The following is a 17968-nucleotide window of genomic DNA, read 5'->3' on the forward strand; positions in this document are numbered from 1 at the left end:
GGGGGGAGGACCTGGCCCTTTCCCACAGGATACCCTGGTAATATAGCCTCTGCCAGTACATCCCAGAATGAGCAAAGTCTTTTCCTCCCAACATCAGACATGAAGTGCCTGGAGGGTAGGAGTATCCAGCTTCCTTCACCCCTGCCTCTTCCATAGCTAAGACAGGTCCCAGCCACAGGGAATCTTGCAGCATTTTTTTTAATAATGGTCCAAATTAATGGATACTAGTTAAAAATAATTAGAACACTGCTTTCTAAGCACTTTCACACTGTTGATATAGAACACTAACACACAAATTTTCTGGAAATATGTTTCTCTAAGGGTCTAGAAAGCTTGAGTATGTTACTACACTGACAGTTCAAGAAAAGAGATCAAAGATGCCGATTTTAAACCTGGAAGGGGGGAAAAAACACCCAGGAAACTTTAGAAGTTGAACAAATACCTCGTGGGTCTCAGGAGCAACCTGGGAATCAGTAATCTCATCTAAGTCATCTTCAGCCGCACAGTCTTCCTGTGCTCGCAGCCTTTGGTGCCCACCATAAGCCTGCAAGTATTCTTCATCCTAACAGCCATTAAAGAGAAGAAATGGTTTCTCACCAAGCTTTTGGGTTGTTTTTTTTAAAGCACTTTTCATCTCATGACTCATGCGGCGTTATCTTAGTTACCTGACTGAGCACAAAGCAGGAAGCACCTCCTTTGTGTTCATGCAAACAAAGTATTGGTATCATGCTGGCCTAGTTGCCTGCCATAGTTAGTGACATAAGCTCTGTTTCCTGTCCAAGTGCCCTGTTAAACAGCTCTCCCTCAAATCCACCCCAGGAAAAATAGCCCTGGCAGACCTGAGCAAATGCTCTACTGAGGAGTTTGGCAGCAGGAAGGGCTGAAATCATGCCCACTCTCACAAGTCTTACAGCAGTAGAGACCACAAAATTGTGGGCAACGGTGCTTTCTGAAAATCTCAGATTGAATTTGGTTTCTCCATCAAGTCCTCCCTTGAGCGAAGGGCTGACTTTAGGCTTTGCATGAAATGCTAGGGGCAAATCAGCAAGCCCTTCTGGGCTCATGGAAGGATATAGGCAAGCTGACTGGAGATGATCACTGCCAAAGAAAGGATACTCCTATATGACGAGCAAATTACAGAACTGATCCTACTTAGCAAAGGTAGGCTTCCCAGAGGCCACATGCTCAAATTGTACAATAAAATGGTTATGAAGCAGAAGCAGCCCTAAAAAAAAAAAATGTACCACCTTCAGATCCTCATAACCTACCACATAATATGTATGACAGTCTTGCCCTTACCCAAGAAAGCAGCTGTGTCCAAGTACAGAAACTACCTCAATGTCCAAACTGCCTCTCAAGATGATCTGAACACACTTTTCTACTTTCTAGAAGAAACTTAAACCTATGAAAAAGAATCGCCACCATTACTCTAGCATCACCTTTAACAAAACAGTCAGATTAGATTTTAAATAGGCCAGAGATGCTGCTCAAGATTCCAGCCACTACACAATGCAGGCAGGGTCAGCCTTTAACCCTCACTATGCAATTGCAGGCAGGCATTGAAGAAAAGAATCTGCTACCCAAAAAAAGTAAATCTGGAAGTGTTTTTACCAAACAATGTCTTGTGAGTCTCAATCTACATTAATTTTTGAAAGCCTTTAATATACTAATTACACTAAAATATTCATCATCAACAGATAATTTTTACTATTTTGTTGATGGCCAAGCAATGTACAGGCCTTTTTGCACCAAGAATATAAATTCAAATAAAATCACTATTTATTCTCAAGAAGAGTTATCAGCAAATTTCACACTTAAAAGTTACTTCGGAGCATGAAAGTAACGATGACTAAAACTCACTGCCCACACGAGCATCTCAGGATCTCCCTTCTTTACAGGCAAGAGTCCTTCTAGTTGAACATTCGGTGGTTTACAAGTTATGCCTCAACAGTCTTAGAACTGTAAGGTGAGCTCTCACAGAAAAAAATGTGCTCATGGGGCCACCTTCAGAGTTTAAATCTGACTTTAGAGAGCAGGTTAACAAATCCAATTACAACAAGGAACAGTTAAATAAACTGTCATAAGCCACATACCACCAGGACACAATCTACTCATATATTCCTTAGTCTAAATATAGATAAGTATTCTACAAGTCAGAGACAGTCTTGAAAAACCACGAGAGAGGCCTCCAAATGCCTAGCAGGAATGGAGTATTCCAGTTTAATTCCACACACCTTTTCCTATACAACCCCATCTTCAGACACTACCACAGGGGTCAACGATGGAGACAGAAAAGGATGGCCATGGCTGCCACACCAGACTTGCTCACACAACCTTCAGATACATTCTCTCACAGGCCAAGGTGACCACATTCCAAGCTGACCACTCTCTGTGAAAACATTAGGACACTTTCAGAATTCCTAAGTAAATGTTTACTTTTTGTAATTCTGACAAAAATAGTTTATTTTAATGTAGAAGAATTCTATGAAAATGTTTTAATCGCCAAATTTGATTTTTTTCCAACATCTGAATCTCAGACCACAGACACTCTACAATTAAGACTGAATTTTATTTCAGCCCTTATGAAGAACAAAGAAGAAATGTCTCTTTACAACTCAAAAATGCCAAGTGAAAAATGCTCCCATATGACCAAGCACTACCCTCAAAGTCATCTGTCCAACTAAATTCTAACTTCATGAGCAGTTTCACGTTTTATGATTCAACAGTATTTGTGTCCCAAAGCCAATGCTTAGACATCAATCAGTAAAGATATGCTGCACAGCCAAATTTAAAAGGGGAAAGGACTCCAGAATTATTAGCCAATCATTGATTTTATCACTAATTTATAAATGATTTGATGAGGCCTTGGCATAGTTTCTATGAATTGTTTTAAAATAGTGTTCTACTTTAACAAAGAATACAAATACACCTATATATCAGAATCCCTCATCTAATGAAGAATTTATTGACAAAACACATCATTTTGAGGCTACAAGATAAAACATCCCCATGATGTCTTTCCATAATTCTATTAACCAATCCAGTAACATCTTTTCTGAAGAACAGTCATTCAGAAAGAAACTTCTCACTAAGATACACACATGGCACAATCATGACTGAAACTAAACATCCTCAGGTTTCATGTAATCAAACCTTCTGAAAAATATGCATGTATACACATAAAAAACCAACCCTGGGTAATTTTTGAGCATCTTCCTCAAATGACAGCAGACCCTAAACGAAGACACATCCAAGAACTATTCTCCCAGATGCTCCAAGGGCCCTCACACCTCCTGCCTGGCCTGGCACTCCCAACTCCTCTCCACCTCAATGGGACCCTGGTGCTCCAAAAACCACACAGCTCTACACAAATGCTGAGGTCACCTCCTTCCTGTATGAATGTCATTAAGTGCTTAACTGAAAAAAAGCAAGTCTCTTTAGAGGGTTCATTATGACAGATGAGCAAACTTACAGTACTACATTTGTCTTTCCAGATGGTTCAACTTAAAGAAAACCTTTCTGAAATAAAAATCAGCACAATCTTTGCTTGCTGATTACAGATAAGAAATTATGTGTGACATTTTCTATACCATCCAATCTCTTTATTCAGGTTTGGACAGTTCTCAGTTACAAAAAAAAAATGAATGAACAGGACATCAATCACTGTGGAATATTAGCACCTTAAAGATGTCTTTAGCAGGTCAATAATCTTTTCACCTTAGAAGGACTTTATCAGATCTTGTCTAAAGCCTGGATAAAGCCCTGCATTAAGTACTTCTAACAATTGACAGAGCATCTCTACCACACAAAGCTGTTTTCTTCCTTAGGGTGCAATCCTCAAGGTCACAATTCTTTGCAGCCTTCCAGAATGACAAAAGAGCATTACCTCTGGCCAAACAAGCTGTCAACATAAACTTTGTCATAGCTCAGATAAAGAAACTGGCAGACAGTGATAATAAGGTCTAATTTCTCTTCCTCCCAAGGGAGGTAAAATAGATTTCAAATCAGTCTAGAAACCTAAGAGCAGGAAGCCATGTTATCTTTGGCCACACAAAGGAGAAAAGACTCACTGTAAATTCATCTAAAGGTTCATTGATTTCGATGTCCAGCACTTCATCACTGTACAGCTGCTCCTCCTCCGGCTCTTCCCCATATTCTATTTGGTCTTCTGTTAATTCTGTACCGTGGCCTTCATACTGTCCTACCTCTGTGTATTCCTGAGTATACAATTCTCGTCCGTCAGGTTTGTGGTAGGCTACTTCATCCTCTCCTTGTTCGTACTCAGACTCTTGTTCTCCAGATTGGTCATTTGTGTTGTCAGACAGCTCAAACGATGTAACCATGCCAGAGGTGGCATTGAGACTAATTGTGACACCTTGAGAACTAGAGAGGATAAGAATACAAATGAGGATAACCACTGTGAGTGGAGCTCAAATTTTATCAAGACATAAGTGAGTTCTTACAAAGATTAAACTACGCCAAGCAAGTTATTCAAGTATTTAATAAACGCACTGTTACTTAACTATGAGAGAATTAGAGCCCCATGTGCCACACTGAGCTGGTAACAAACCCACCATGCAGACAGCACCTCCACTTGTCTACTACAGCTTAACTGACCAAAAGAACCAAGTCAACCACAGCAAGAAATAACATGTTAACTATTAATCATACACCTGAAGAACCAACAGTAAGATGTAGGATAATATTTCAAATGCAAGATTATACAATTATGTTGACACATATTAAGTATCCCACTTTAACACAAAACTGAATAAATATATCACAGACTTCAAGCCACTGTGTCTGAAAAACTCCCACGATATTTATCAAAACCAACTTAACTCAAAAGACTTAAATATAACAAAAATGTCAAAGTACTTGATTGAAAAATTTATTAAACTGGTAGAATAATTTTAAAGTAATTTTTATCTATAAAAAAATTAAACTTACATTAGAAAATCTGTTACAAACTTATGGTTCAATGGGAATACCAAGAAGTATGTTTACAGTTTTCCAATGTTTCCTCACAAAACTGAAAAATGTCTTGAGCCAGGCAGAGGCTTACACCTGTAATCCCAGCTACACGGGAGGCAGAGATAGGAGGATCATGGACTGGCCAAGGCAAAAGTTAACAGGACCTTAGAACAAAGAACAAGTCTGGTGTGCTCATGAAGCAACGCCTGTAATTCCAGGTACACAGGTGATATAGGTAAGAAAACTTAAGTCCGGGAATGGCTGAAGTGGAAGTGTCTGCCTGATAAGTGTAAAGCTGAGTTCAAACACCAATATCACGAAAAAATAAAAATAAAAAATAAGCCAGATGCCGGTGGCTCATGCCTGTAATCCTAGCTACTCAGGAGGCTGAGATCTGAAGATTGTGGTTCAAAGCCAGCCTGGGCAGGAAAGTCCGTAAGACTCTTATCTCCAATAAACCACCAGAAAACTGGAAGTGGTGCCGTGGCTTAAATGGTAGAGCGCTCACCTTAAGCTGAAGAGCTGAGGAACAGAGCCCAGGCCTGGAGTTCAAGCCCCACGACCAACAAAAATAAAAATAAATAAAAAATAAATTCCACCTACCAGAGTATTACCAAGTATACCTATCTACAATAGTAACTCAGTAACCAAATACATATTAATAAAAACTGAAATGAAAGAAAGTATCATCAAACTGCAGTCACTTGCTTAAGTCTGAGGTAATTACCCTCCAACCAAACAAGTTCTTTTTTTTTTTTTAAACTGTAGAGGTAATGAACAGAGGGGTTACAGTCACATAGGTCAGGTAATGAGTACATTTCTTTTTGAACAGTGTCACCTCTTCCCTTGTTTTCTCCAACTTTTTTCCCTCCCGACCCCCTTCCCTGCAAGCTATTTAGTTTGGTTTTTTTTTTTGGTTGGTCGTGGGGTTTAAAACTCTAGGCCTGGGCGCTGTCCCTGAGCTCTTCAGCTCAAGGCTAGCGTTCTACCACTTGAGCCACAGCACCACTTCCGGCTTTTTTCTTTTTGCTTATGTGGTGCTGAGGAATTGAACCCAGGGCCTCACGCATGCAAGGCAAGCACTCTACCGCTGAGCCACCTTCTCAGCCCCTCTATAATTATACAGGGGCTAAATTTATTTACCCTTTGTCCCCAATATTTCTATGCTTCCTCTACCCTACCCCCAAACAGATAAATTTACAGAAATCACAAAAGGTAAAATAAAAAACCTATTGTTTCCATTTTTTTAGTTCATTTTGATAAACATCATTTTATATGATCATATGCGAATTAAGCTTTTGTGGTCCTCTGCTAAGAATATCCTCTTCAGTCTCACCGTGTGAACTTAACCAACAAAATATATCAGGTACACCAAGCTTTCATAACCTGCATCAACAGAAAGGATTTTAAATTTATTTATGAAACAATCCATATGGGCTTCAGAAAATACTAATATCCATTTAGAATATAATTACTCATCAAAGACATAATACCACATTATTCAATTGTGCTCCATTGTAATTATAAGTGGTTCCTATCAATTTAAATAAAGAACATCTTAATGAGTTAGTATTGGATACCTGAAATTTTCCTCATCTTCATTATCACTCTGTAAAAGATCATCATTCAGCTCTTCATCTGACAAATCCGACTGATTCTAATTAAAATAAGAAATCTAATTAATGAGTGTCACTTCTATAAAAAGAAAAACTTGTTACAAAAGGGCACATTATACCCAACGTGTCTAATTCATGTTACTAAAACATTTGCCATCCAGGTTCCCTCAGTTTGGTACCAGCATAGACAATGAAAAGGTCTCACATACAGCCTCCTCACTAACTGATCCTGACTGATTTTTAGATGCCACAGGCAAAGCAAAGCAGTAGCAAGCTTAACAATCAAATGTAGTTTAACCTTAACAGAAAAGAAAGACAGTAGGATGACCCTGAATTATTTTATTACAGGTCAATAAAAAAGTGAGTGTCAAGTTTCTCAGTTCCTCAGTTTATGACAGTGCTGGGCATAGATCCACCAGAAAGCAGAGGGAGCTTCATCATATTGATGAGAGTGCCAAATTTCGTAATATCTGCCAAAAATAGTCCAATACTCTACCTTGGGGGATAGAGGGCCCCACCTTCCTCCTCTTTTGTAATTTTTTGTATGTATAAATTACTGTTACTCTTCTAAAAGATGGCCAAAACCACATACACACTCACATGTTCTTTTGGGATTTTTTTTTGTCAGTCGTGGGGGCTTGAACTCCAGGCCTGGGTGCTGTCCCTGAGCTCTTCAGCTCAAGGCAAGCACTGTATCACTTGAGCCACAGGGCCACTTCCAATTTTCTGGTGGTTTACTGGAGTAAAAGTCTCGCAGACTTTCCTGGCCAGGCTGGCTTTGAACCGTGATCCTCAGATCTTAGCTTCCTGAGTAGCCAGGCTTACAGGCATGAGCCACGGGTGCCTGGATCATTTTTTTTTTTAACATTAGAAACACTTACTTGGTCTTCTACTTAAATGAAACAAATGGTTTTTTCTTTTTTTTTTGGGGGGGGGTTGGGGGGAAGACACCTACCCCTTAAAAAACAGGCTTCTGAAACATCAGCGATTTTAATAAGCAAAGGTAGTTCCAAGGGACCCCATCTACTAAGGACATTACAATAGGGTTAAAACAACAAGCTAATGATCAGCTTACTTAAAGGGAATGTGAATTTAAACAACACTATATTTAAGATACTCAAAATGGAGTTTCTGTTAGGTGACAACCTGCCATCCAAACCAACATGCTGCTACCAGGGGGTAAGCCAGGCCTGTCACGGAGAAACCTAAGTTCAAGTATCCAAATTCAGTGAATAAAATCTCAAGAAACTAACAATTCAATCACTCAAGAGGCTGCTTCCCTAAGTTTTCAGGTAAACGTTTAAGTATTTATCAAGAAGCAGTAAAGTAGTAATTCACCAAGCAATAATTCACCAAGCAGACAAAAGGAATGCAAGCTGTGATGGGCCACGGACAAATGTTAAAAATTCAGTCCTCTCTCTCAACTCCAACCTACCAAGTAATAGACACAGGAGGTAGACAGAAATATCCATTTCACCGGAAAAGTTAGGACTTTCCAAGAGAGCTATGGTTACATTCCAGGGGTCAAGCTGGTTCTCTGCACACCTCAGGAAGGTGGGGAGAACTGTTTCTCCACAAGAGGCAGGCAAGTTGGACAGAGTTCTGCTCAGCATGGTCTGCAGGACAGCAGGACGGGCAGGAGGGAGTAGGAGAGGTAGTGGACACTAGTGAGAACTCTCCTCCTGACCTTTCTTCCCATTACTTTTCCCAATGCTCATTATAGTCTGCAGGACAGCAGTACAGGCAGGAGGGGGTAGGAGTGGTAGTGGAGGCTAGTGGAAACCCTCCTCCTGACCTTTCTTCCCATGACATTTTCCAATGCTCACAGGCAGGAACTTCATAGAGCAAAACTTACAAAATGGGAAAAGATGGTTCCCCAAACATTCTCCCATACTGGACCTATGAGCTACTCAAGTAAAACACACAAGCAATGAAGGAGCGGAGACCTGTAGCCTACTTCTCTAACAGTCTTTTAAACGTTCTGGCTTAGTCATACCAGCCTCTTCATCCTCACATTTCAATGGTGCCTTTAAAACTGGACCCTAGCAACCTCCCTTCTCTGACAAATGACAGTGTGCACCCCACCCTCAACCTGTCAAGTAGGAGCTAGGAGCCTCTCTAGACAGGTACACAATGAACACTTCACCAGGCTCCAGGAAGAAAGCAAAGGCCACACAAGAACACACCCAACAAGTGGGACCAATCACTGACTTTAGCAACAAACTCACCAATAAATACCTCAAAGGCACAGTACCTCAACCAGACATCAAAGAAGCATTAAACCACCAGAAATCACTTTCCATAGCTCACAGTGACAATTTTTTTTTTTTTGGGTCGGTCGTGGGACCTGAACTCTGGGCCTGGGCGCTGTCCTTCAACTCTTCAGCTCAAGGCTAGCGCCTTACCACTTGAGCCATAGTGCCACTTTCGGCTTTTTTCTGCTTATGTGGTGCTGAGGAATCGAACCAGGGCCTCATGGGAGGCAAGCACTCTACCACTGAGCCACCTTCCCAGCCCCAACAAAGATTATTTTTAAAAAGCAGCATCAAAGCTGGAAAATGGATAGGTGAGAGTGATGTTTATAAATACACTTATTCGGAACAGAAATTGACTAAACAAACATTTCTGGAAAGCAACGTAGCAATATGAAACAAGGGCAAAAATTTATGGCAACTTTCATAGAAAAGAATCCTAGAAACATACTAAGATTTACTTGTTAAAATACGATTATATTGTCTGAGATTTACTTCAAATTAATTCAAGAGGAAGGAGGTGGGTAGAGGTGAAGCAAGAGTACCTGTAACTGAAAACTGATGACATCTGGTTGAAAGGCACATTAAGATAAATAATATACTTCTCTTCTTACATTCACTTGAGATTTTCTGGTGGTGGTGGTACGTGTGTTGTTTGTCTAATTGCTATGGTGTCACTATCCCTCCAGGCTGCATGTGTTACAATGGGAGAGGTCTGGGCACTCTAAAGTTAGACTATGTGGAGGCTAATAATCAGTATGAAGCAAAACAGAGGAAGGAAAATTGGCTTGGAAAAAGAATCCTAAATGCTAATAATACAACAGAGAAAGTTAACAGAAAAATGGCAAAACTAACATTTCTTTTATAAGATCTTAAGTAATACTAAAGAAGACAAAATGAAAAGACAATGAGATGTAAAAAACTCAGATAAAACAATCTGTGCTATCTAAAATACAGAAAATACAGACTTGAATACCACTAAACACTAAAAGTGCAACATGCTTTAGTGTAACTGTTGAGCGTAAACCTTCATAATTTTAAAACTTAAAATTTTAAATGTAAATAACATATTGAGAATAGTAAGTTTTTTATTGAGAAATAAAACCTCAAAGTTTCATTTTCATCTCTTGCTTAATGTTTCTACTTTTATGTGTTTTGTATATAAAATAGATTGCTACAGTTTATAATGTACATATACACATACAAAAGATAATGTGACTTACATGTTTTATTTACAAGAAATTTTTAATCTTACTTATATGAACATTTGTTTTATCTCGGTATATTTATCTTCAAACTCATCAATCAATACCCCCCAAAAGTGAATTCCAGAATGAGTATACAAAATATCAAACTTCCAAATGGTACATTCCTTTAAAGCAAGAGCAAGTTTTATGTTATCATAGTCCCATATTTGATACTTGCTAGAGTGCTCTGGACACAGTTGGAACTAAAATATCTAAGCCAGGTGGCTCATGCTTGTAATCCTAGCTACTCAGGAGGCTGAGATGATCTGAGGATCGAGGTTCAAAGCCAGACCAGGCAGGAAAGTCCGTCGGACTCTTATCTCCAATAAATCACTAGAAAACCAAAAGTGGCGCTGTGGCTCAAGTGGTAGAGCACTCACCTTGAGCTGAAGAGCACAGGGACAGGGCCCAAGCCCAGGGCTCAAGCTCCACGATTGACCAAAAAAATACATAAATAAAATAAAATATTTGCTTTAAAGGATTTTTTACTGAGTTATAATTAAGGATTTACTAATAAACAACCAATTGTGCATTTAAAGAAAGAATTCAGAGCTGGAGGTATAATGTAATTCCATTTCCAGCACTGTAACAAGACAAATGACTTTGTAATTGTACATCCCATGCATGTGTTCTAGTAAATTCAATGACCATGATTTTGCTCAGAAGTATCTGTATTTTTCTTACCTTTTTGCCAGACAGCAAATCTTCTCCAAGTAAGTCATCTTCAAGTTCACTGGAGGAAAAAAGAGAAATGTCAAAATATTATTCCTAATAAGATTGGAAAGTAAGTGGGTCAATTTGAAATGTGATAAAGCCTGGTGGGTTTAGGGCTTTCATGTGAAGCTGTTATACTTTCCTTCTGCTTTATTAACAATGAAAAGCCCTATCTCAGTCTGACTCTAAATGAACAAAACATAAAGGCACATCTTTGAAGATGAAGAGTTCCTCTACGCTGTTGTTTTAAGGTATCTGAAAAGAGGAAGGCAGTTCCCCCAGGCACACTAACTGGGACGGTAGTAAGAACAAGTAAATAAACTAGAAAGAATTTGTGGCTTTTGCTGACAGACAAAAAAAAAAAAGTGGAAAAAAAAATCTTTAATGACTAATCTCTAGCAAGAGCAGTTTTTGAAAGAAGATAAACAGCCCCATCTGTTATAAAATAAGTGAACTGCACACAACAAAAGCACAGTACTGCATCCAAAGGATGGAGACTAGAGCTAAGCCCACAGAACAAGCATAATTTATATAGCAATTAATCAAAATGTACCAAGCACTATTTTTTTTTTCCAGGTAAGGGGTAGGTTTATTCAGTAGACCTGCTGGAACCAGGCCAGGTTGGCACTCCACGCAGCTGGTAAAGGCCTGGGAAAGACCTGAGAAAGAGCTGGGAAAACAGGTTGGAAAGAGGTGGGAAAGAGAGAGAGCTGGGAAAAAGAGCTAAGAGAGCTGGGACAGAGCTGAGAAAGCTAAGCACTGTTTTATAGGTATAGCTCTAGCTGACTTAATAACTATCAAGTAGACACTTACACCACCTTTATTTTTCAGTGGGAAATCACATACTCTAAGATGTCAAATGACTTGCCCAAGAACACCTGCCTGGAAGCTGTGATACAATAGGTGAACTCAGTCAGGCTTTAGAGTCCAAATCCTAAGTACCAACCACACAGCCCATAGAGTAAACATGGTTTTTCATACAGTCATCAGTTAGATAGACAGAGCTTAACAAAAGATGTAAATATGCAAAGAAGTTTACCAAATACATTAAAACTACACCAACTGTAATTAGTGGCAAGAGTAATTAGTCATGTGAATCTCTCCCACAATAACTAATAGTAACTGGGGCTGGGAGTGTGGCTCAGTGGTACAGTGCTTGCCTAGCAGGCATGAAGCTCTGGGTTTGATTCCTCAGTACCACATAAACAGAAAAGCCAGAAGTGGTGCTGTGGCTCAAGTGGTAGAGTGCTAGCATTGAGCAAAAGCAGCTCAGGGACAGTGCCCAGGCACTGGATTCAAGACCCAAGACTGGCCAAAAAAAAAAAAAAAACACCTAGTAGTAACTGCTCTAGAAATTTTAAAAGCAAGCATACTACCTGGGAAGAGGTTTCTTTGTTCCACTGAGGGAATTCTTAAGTATTTCACCAGGATAACCATTTGGGTAAGAACAACCTTTTTGGCCAACAATCTTATCAAAAATTGGAGACAAGCACCTCTTTGAAAGCAAGCACATTTTTATTTACAAACAGAAATATCCTGAAAAATGCTTCAGAAAACATCTCCCCCCTTACCTTAGTATAATTCTCCACCAGAAGCCCAGCAATATGAACTGACATCTGTCTTTACTGTGACAGTTTGTACCTTGTATGCATGTATGCATTCTTAAAAAGGCACTTTCATCTTTATTATCAGAAAAATGCAATTAAAATCAATATGTATTAAGATGGTAATTTTTAAAGTCTATCCAAATATTGGATAGGATGTAGAGCAGAGGGCACTCTGGCATAGTTATACCCGTGAATGTCCAAAAGTCAATGCTAGTACTGCTAGTACAGCCCTGGCACAGCCCTTTGAGCAATCTTCTACCTGGAGAGCACTAGTCCACAAGGGAGGCTTATTCGTAACAGACCATCAGGGAGCCACAACACCACTTTCAGTAACATCTCTATGTATCCCAGGGGCAGCATCCAGTCAGCCTAGACTCCCCAGTAAAGACGCACAGGAGACAGGAGACAGCATGTATGTACCTGTCCCAATCCTCATCAGCAGCTCTTCTTCTCCAGGACCGCTCTGCACCAGGCTTATCAAACTGGTCAAAGTCATCATCTGTGAGGAAGAGTCCATTCAAGTCAGCTTTGCAAAACCAAGACAGACACAAATAATCAACTACCAAACAACTGAAGGATTCCTAGTCTGACATTTCAAGATGCAAAAGATTCAGATATTATGAGTACTTTAAACATTTTAATGTTATTCTTTTTATTATTTTAAGTGATTGTATAAAGTCATATAACAAAGCAGTTTATGAAAGCACTGTATCTTGATCAGTGTCACACCCTTTAACATTCTCACCCCATTTGACCCACCCTCCTTCCCTTACTTTTCTTAATTTTGTGATATATACAATGAATTCTTAGACGTGGTAGAGCACTAGCCTTGAGCACAAAGGTGGTCAGGGACAGTGCTCAGTCCCTGAATTCAAGCCCCAGGACTGGAGAAAAAAAAACAACATGAATTCTTGACTGAATTCTCCCCCTTCATTTATTCATCAACCCCTCTCCCCTTTGTTCTATCCCTTCTCCCACCCTGTGGGTATCCATTTCCTGGTAATGATTTTGTTGGGCTCTGATCTAGTCTTTTTTAGACATTTTTAATTAAGAATAAATTTTAGGGGCTGGGAAGTTAGCTCAGTGGTAGAGTGCTTGACTTGCATGCACGAGGCCCTAGATTCAATACCTCAGCACCACATAAGCAGAAAAAGGCACAAGTGGCGCTGTGGCTCAAGTGGTAGAGCGCTAGCCTTGAGCTGAAGAGTTCAGGGACAGCACCTAGGCCCAGTTCAGACCCAGGATCAGCAATAAATAATCTTTTTTCCAGTACTGGGCCATGACTCCAGCCCCTTTGTGCTTCAGTTACTTGTCATGTAGGGTCTCACTCTATGCCCAGCCTGGCTACAATCCTCAGGCTTCCCATGTCACTAGGAACGACAGGCATGTACCTCTGCACCCAGCCATTCCACTTACACTGAAACTGAGGTAACAGATGGAGACCACTGCCCAGCCATGGAGTTGAAACAGAGTATCCTAAACTTTCATACCTGGGCTAGCCTCAAACAAGATTCCCCCCCAATCCCTGCCTCCCAAATATTACTGCTACTACACTAAGATGTAAACCTGAATCAATACCTCATAAAACTGCACCCTGAAATATGTGTTTGGGGCTAGGCAAAAATTTCTTATGTGACTGCAAAACTGATGAGTTATGACAACCAAAATTTAAAACATCTATTCTCCAAAAGACACAGTTAAGAAAATAAGGGCTGGGAAGGTGGCTCAGTGGTACAGCACTTGCCTTGCATGCCTGAGGCCCTGGGTTCAATTCCTCAGCTCCACATAAGCAAAAAGAAAAAAGCCAGAAATGGTGCTGTGGCTCAAGTGGTAGAGCGCTAGCCTTGAGTTGAAGAGCTGAGGGACAGCGCCCAGGCCCAGAGTTCAGGCCCCACGACCGGACCCAAAATAAATAAATAAATAAAAACAAGTCAGACTAGGAGATGAAGTGCTTCAAAGTACTGTACTGTTTGCCTGGTTCCTGTGTGAATTGAGACCCCTAAACCTAGGAGGAAATGTGAGCCCACCAACGGCTGGCATCTTTAGTGGGGATGCTGCAGTATTAAGCCTGAGTCTGCAGGGCCTGCTCTCACTCTGGAGTATCACCACTGAAGGGAAATGGAGATTTTCAGAATGACAGTTGAACGCTGAACAGTCTGCAAGTCAAGGTGTCACTTAACGAAGATGGAAAAAGGAGAAGAAAGGTGTTGGTGACAGGCCATGGTGTACTGACCCAAAGTTTAGAGATGTTATAGCAGTCTCATTACAAAGGCATGGTTGGTTGAATTAACAATGAATGACAGAGGTAGCTCTTCCAGCCTCTTCCTCTCCTGGGAGGCAAGAGGTTGAGGGTGAAAGTTCTAAATTTTTCAACACGTAGCTCTGGCTCGCGCCTACAATCCTTGCTACTCTCAGGAGTCTGAGATCTGAGGATCACTGTTCAAAGCCAACCTGGGAGTCCATGAAACTTATCTGCAATTATCAAAAAAAAGCTGAAAGTGGAGCTGTGGCTCAAGTAGTAGAGGAAAAAAGATTAGGGACCACACCCAGACCCTGAGTTCAAGCCTCAGAACCAATAGAAAGATGAAAAAGAAAAGAAGGGGAGGGGGGCATCAGGGGAAAGAAATTAAGAGAAAGGGAGGGAGCAGCGAGGGAGGGAGAGAGAAAGGGAGGTACTATCTGTATACAATAGATATTACTTAACCTTTAAAAGGAAGGAAATTCTGACTGGGTGCAAGTGGCTCAGGCCTGTAATCCTAGCTACTCAGGAGGCTGACAACTGAGGACACTGGTTTGAAGCTAGACCAGACAGTGCAATCTGTAAGACTCTTTATCTCCAATTGAAAACCAAAAAGAAGGAGTTAGAACTTTTGCTGAAGTGGTAGAGCACCAGCCTTGAGCAATAAGAGCTCAGGGACAGTGCCCAGAGTCCCTGAGTTCAGGACTGGTACCAAAAAAAGAAAGGAAATTCTGACACACATAGCAATTCTGCTACCCAGGGAATTGAAGGTATTATACTCACTGAACTAATGACTCACATGGCAATTCTGCTACCCATGGAAATGAAGGCATTACACTCACTGAACTACTGATTCAGTCTTAAGAAGAATACTAAGAGCCCTGTAAACCTGGCTTAATTCTTAAATTCTCTCCACTCACTTCCCTCTTTCCTTCAGATCATTAGACAAATTCTTTTTAAGGCTCTAACTTATTTACATCAGTCACATCAGTTCATAGTATTATGAATCATGCTAAGCAGAAACAAAGGAAGATAATTAAAGTGCAGTAGTGAAAAAGTGCACATCCAAAGGCCCGGGCAACGAGCAAGAGGAACACAGTCCACACCTTGTCAGGATAGCCTCATCCTAAGCCTAAACCTTGCACTGATATTTCCTTTCCATCACGACATCTGCTGCAATTTTCATAATTTTCTAAAACACACCAATGAACCCAAATTTTATTTGCCATTTTCACTATTTCCTCCTCTTTCCAGGAATTTGGACTTGGATTAGAAATATTAGAGACTATTAGCTTGGGACAGAGTTTTAGTAACTACTGTGACAAAACAAGGCCTGCCAGATGTTGGCCAAAATCAGCCACCACCCATTTGTGTACATAAACATTTAAAGGAACACATTAACGTCAATGTAATCACATAGGGTTCATGGCTGCTTTCCAGTTACAAGGGGCAGAGGTGAACTGCTACAACAGAAATCATGAGCCCTGGAAAGTCTGTAACATTCACTTCTTGGCCTTGTAAAAGTTGTAAACTTTTGTGTCTCAAAGGTTCTCAACCTTCCTACTTCATATATATTCCTATTCTGAGTCACTTAAAGTTCCTCATTTTATATAAGACAAATCTAGACCAGTTATTGAGATATTAACTAAAAAAAAAAACAGGTAATATTCAGTAACTTGCAGTCAACATATTAGCTCTACAGTATAAGTATCAACTACTAAGTAGCCAAACAAAAATTTCAAAAAAATTCTTTCATCATAATGTTTTATATAAGCTTGTACTCGTTTAAAAAACAAACAAGCAAAACTGATGTAGTAAGGGGCCCCAAGACAGGGTCTTCCTAAAAAGAACCTTCGATTTATGAAATAAGGAGCACACTGGTCATCTTGAAAGTAAGTCCTATCTGGTGTAAGCCAGGGCTCTGCCTCTTGCTGTGGGGGCCACAGAGGCCCCCTTACACCCCGAGAAGACACAGGAGGAAGCCAACATCAGCCAACTCCATGGTCCCATTCTCACTAAGAGTAACTGATACTCCATTTCTTTTCCCATGAATTACTAGACACTTTTTAAAATGTGAAACCTAAATTCATTTACTGTATGCCACGTTCTAAATTTGTAAAGCTTAAGAGACAGAATGCTGTGCTAGGGATGTAGCTAACAGGAGGGCACTTGCCCAGCATGTGTGAAGCCCTGAGTATGATTCCCCAGCACTGAAAAAGAAGCATATATACATATACACACACAGCAAGAGACAGACAGAAAGTTGCTAAAAATTTCCAGAGAATACTAGCAATACTGGAGTTCAAACCTAGTACTGGAAGGCAAAAAAAAAAAAAAAAAAGCTTTCAGAGAAACAAGGTAACACAAAAAATTTTAAGGTATTGGAATGACTTGTCAAGAGTAGAACACAGCAAGCCATCACAAATTTAAAGAAAATGAATCCCTACCCAGAATTCTGAGCCCACCCAAGTTGAGCCAAGTTAAAAATTTGTTCAGACACACCAGTTTCCAAAAAATTTTTTTAAAAAATCTACCTTTGCTGATTGCTGGTAGCCAACACCTATAATCCTGAAATCTGAGGTTCCTAGCTAGAAAAGTCCATGGGACTTGCATCTCCCATTATCCACCAAATAAATGGAAGTATGCTTGTTTAAGTGGTAGAGTAAAAAGAGCCAAATGCAAGTGTAAGGCAGGCCCTGAGTTCAAGCCCCAGTATAGGTATTAAAAAAAAATCTGTCTTCAACACACCCACTCTGAGGAAGCAACAGTATTAACTGTGTATTGACATGAACATATAAAGAGTATTTCTTCTGGGTGAACTATCACCAAATTAACCTTTGTATTATAAAAGCTAAACAGACCAACAATGAAAACTAACTGAAAGCATAACCTAAAAAGTCAAATGAGGGGCTGGGAAGGTGGCTCAATGGTAGAGCGCTTGCCTTGCATGCCTGAGGCCCTGGGTTCCATTCCTCAACACCACATAAGCAAAAAGAAAAAAGCCGGAAGTGGTGCTATGGCTCAAGTGGTAGAGCGCTAGCCTTGAGCTGAAGAGCTGAGGGACAGCGCCAGGGCCCAGAGTTCAGGCCCCACGACCAGACCAAAAAAATTGATTAATTAATTTAAAAAAAAGTCAAATGAGGGGCTGGGAAGGTGGCTCAGTGGTAGATAGCTTGCCTTGCATGCATGAGGCCCTGGGTTCGATTTCTCAGCACCACATAAGAAAAAAGAAAAAAGCCGGAAGTGGTGCTGTGGCTCAAGTGGTAGAGCACTAGCCTTGAGCTGAAGAGCTGAGGGACAGCGCCCAGGCCCAGAGTTC

General features: G+C 40.3%; 1 protein-coding gene across 1 annotated transcript in view; it reads right to left on the reverse strand.

The window, feature by feature from the left end:
- The window catches only part of Rbm33 (RNA binding motif protein 33), a 97706-nt gene that overhangs the window by 60947 nt on the left and 18791 nt on the right, over positions 1-17968 (reverse strand). The window contains exons 3-7 of the mRNA XM_013027207.1: positions 12831-12909; positions 10774-10822; positions 6555-6631; positions 4071-4383; positions 443-562 (exon numbers count right to left, since the gene is read on the reverse strand). Coding sequence (XP_012882661.1) covers positions 443-562; positions 4071-4383; positions 6555-6631; positions 10774-10822; positions 12831-12909 — 638 coding nt within the window. The remainder of the gene's footprint in view (positions 1-442; positions 563-4070; positions 4384-6554; positions 6632-10773; positions 10823-12830; positions 12910-17968) is intronic.

The sequence above is a fragment of the Dipodomys ordii genome, unplaced genomic scaffold (assembly GCF_000151885.1).
Source record: "Dipodomys ordii isolate 6190 unplaced genomic scaffold, Dord_2.0 Scaffold101, whole genome shotgun sequence".
NCBI lineage: Eukaryota > Metazoa > Chordata > Mammalia > Rodentia > Heteromyidae > Dipodomys > Dipodomys ordii.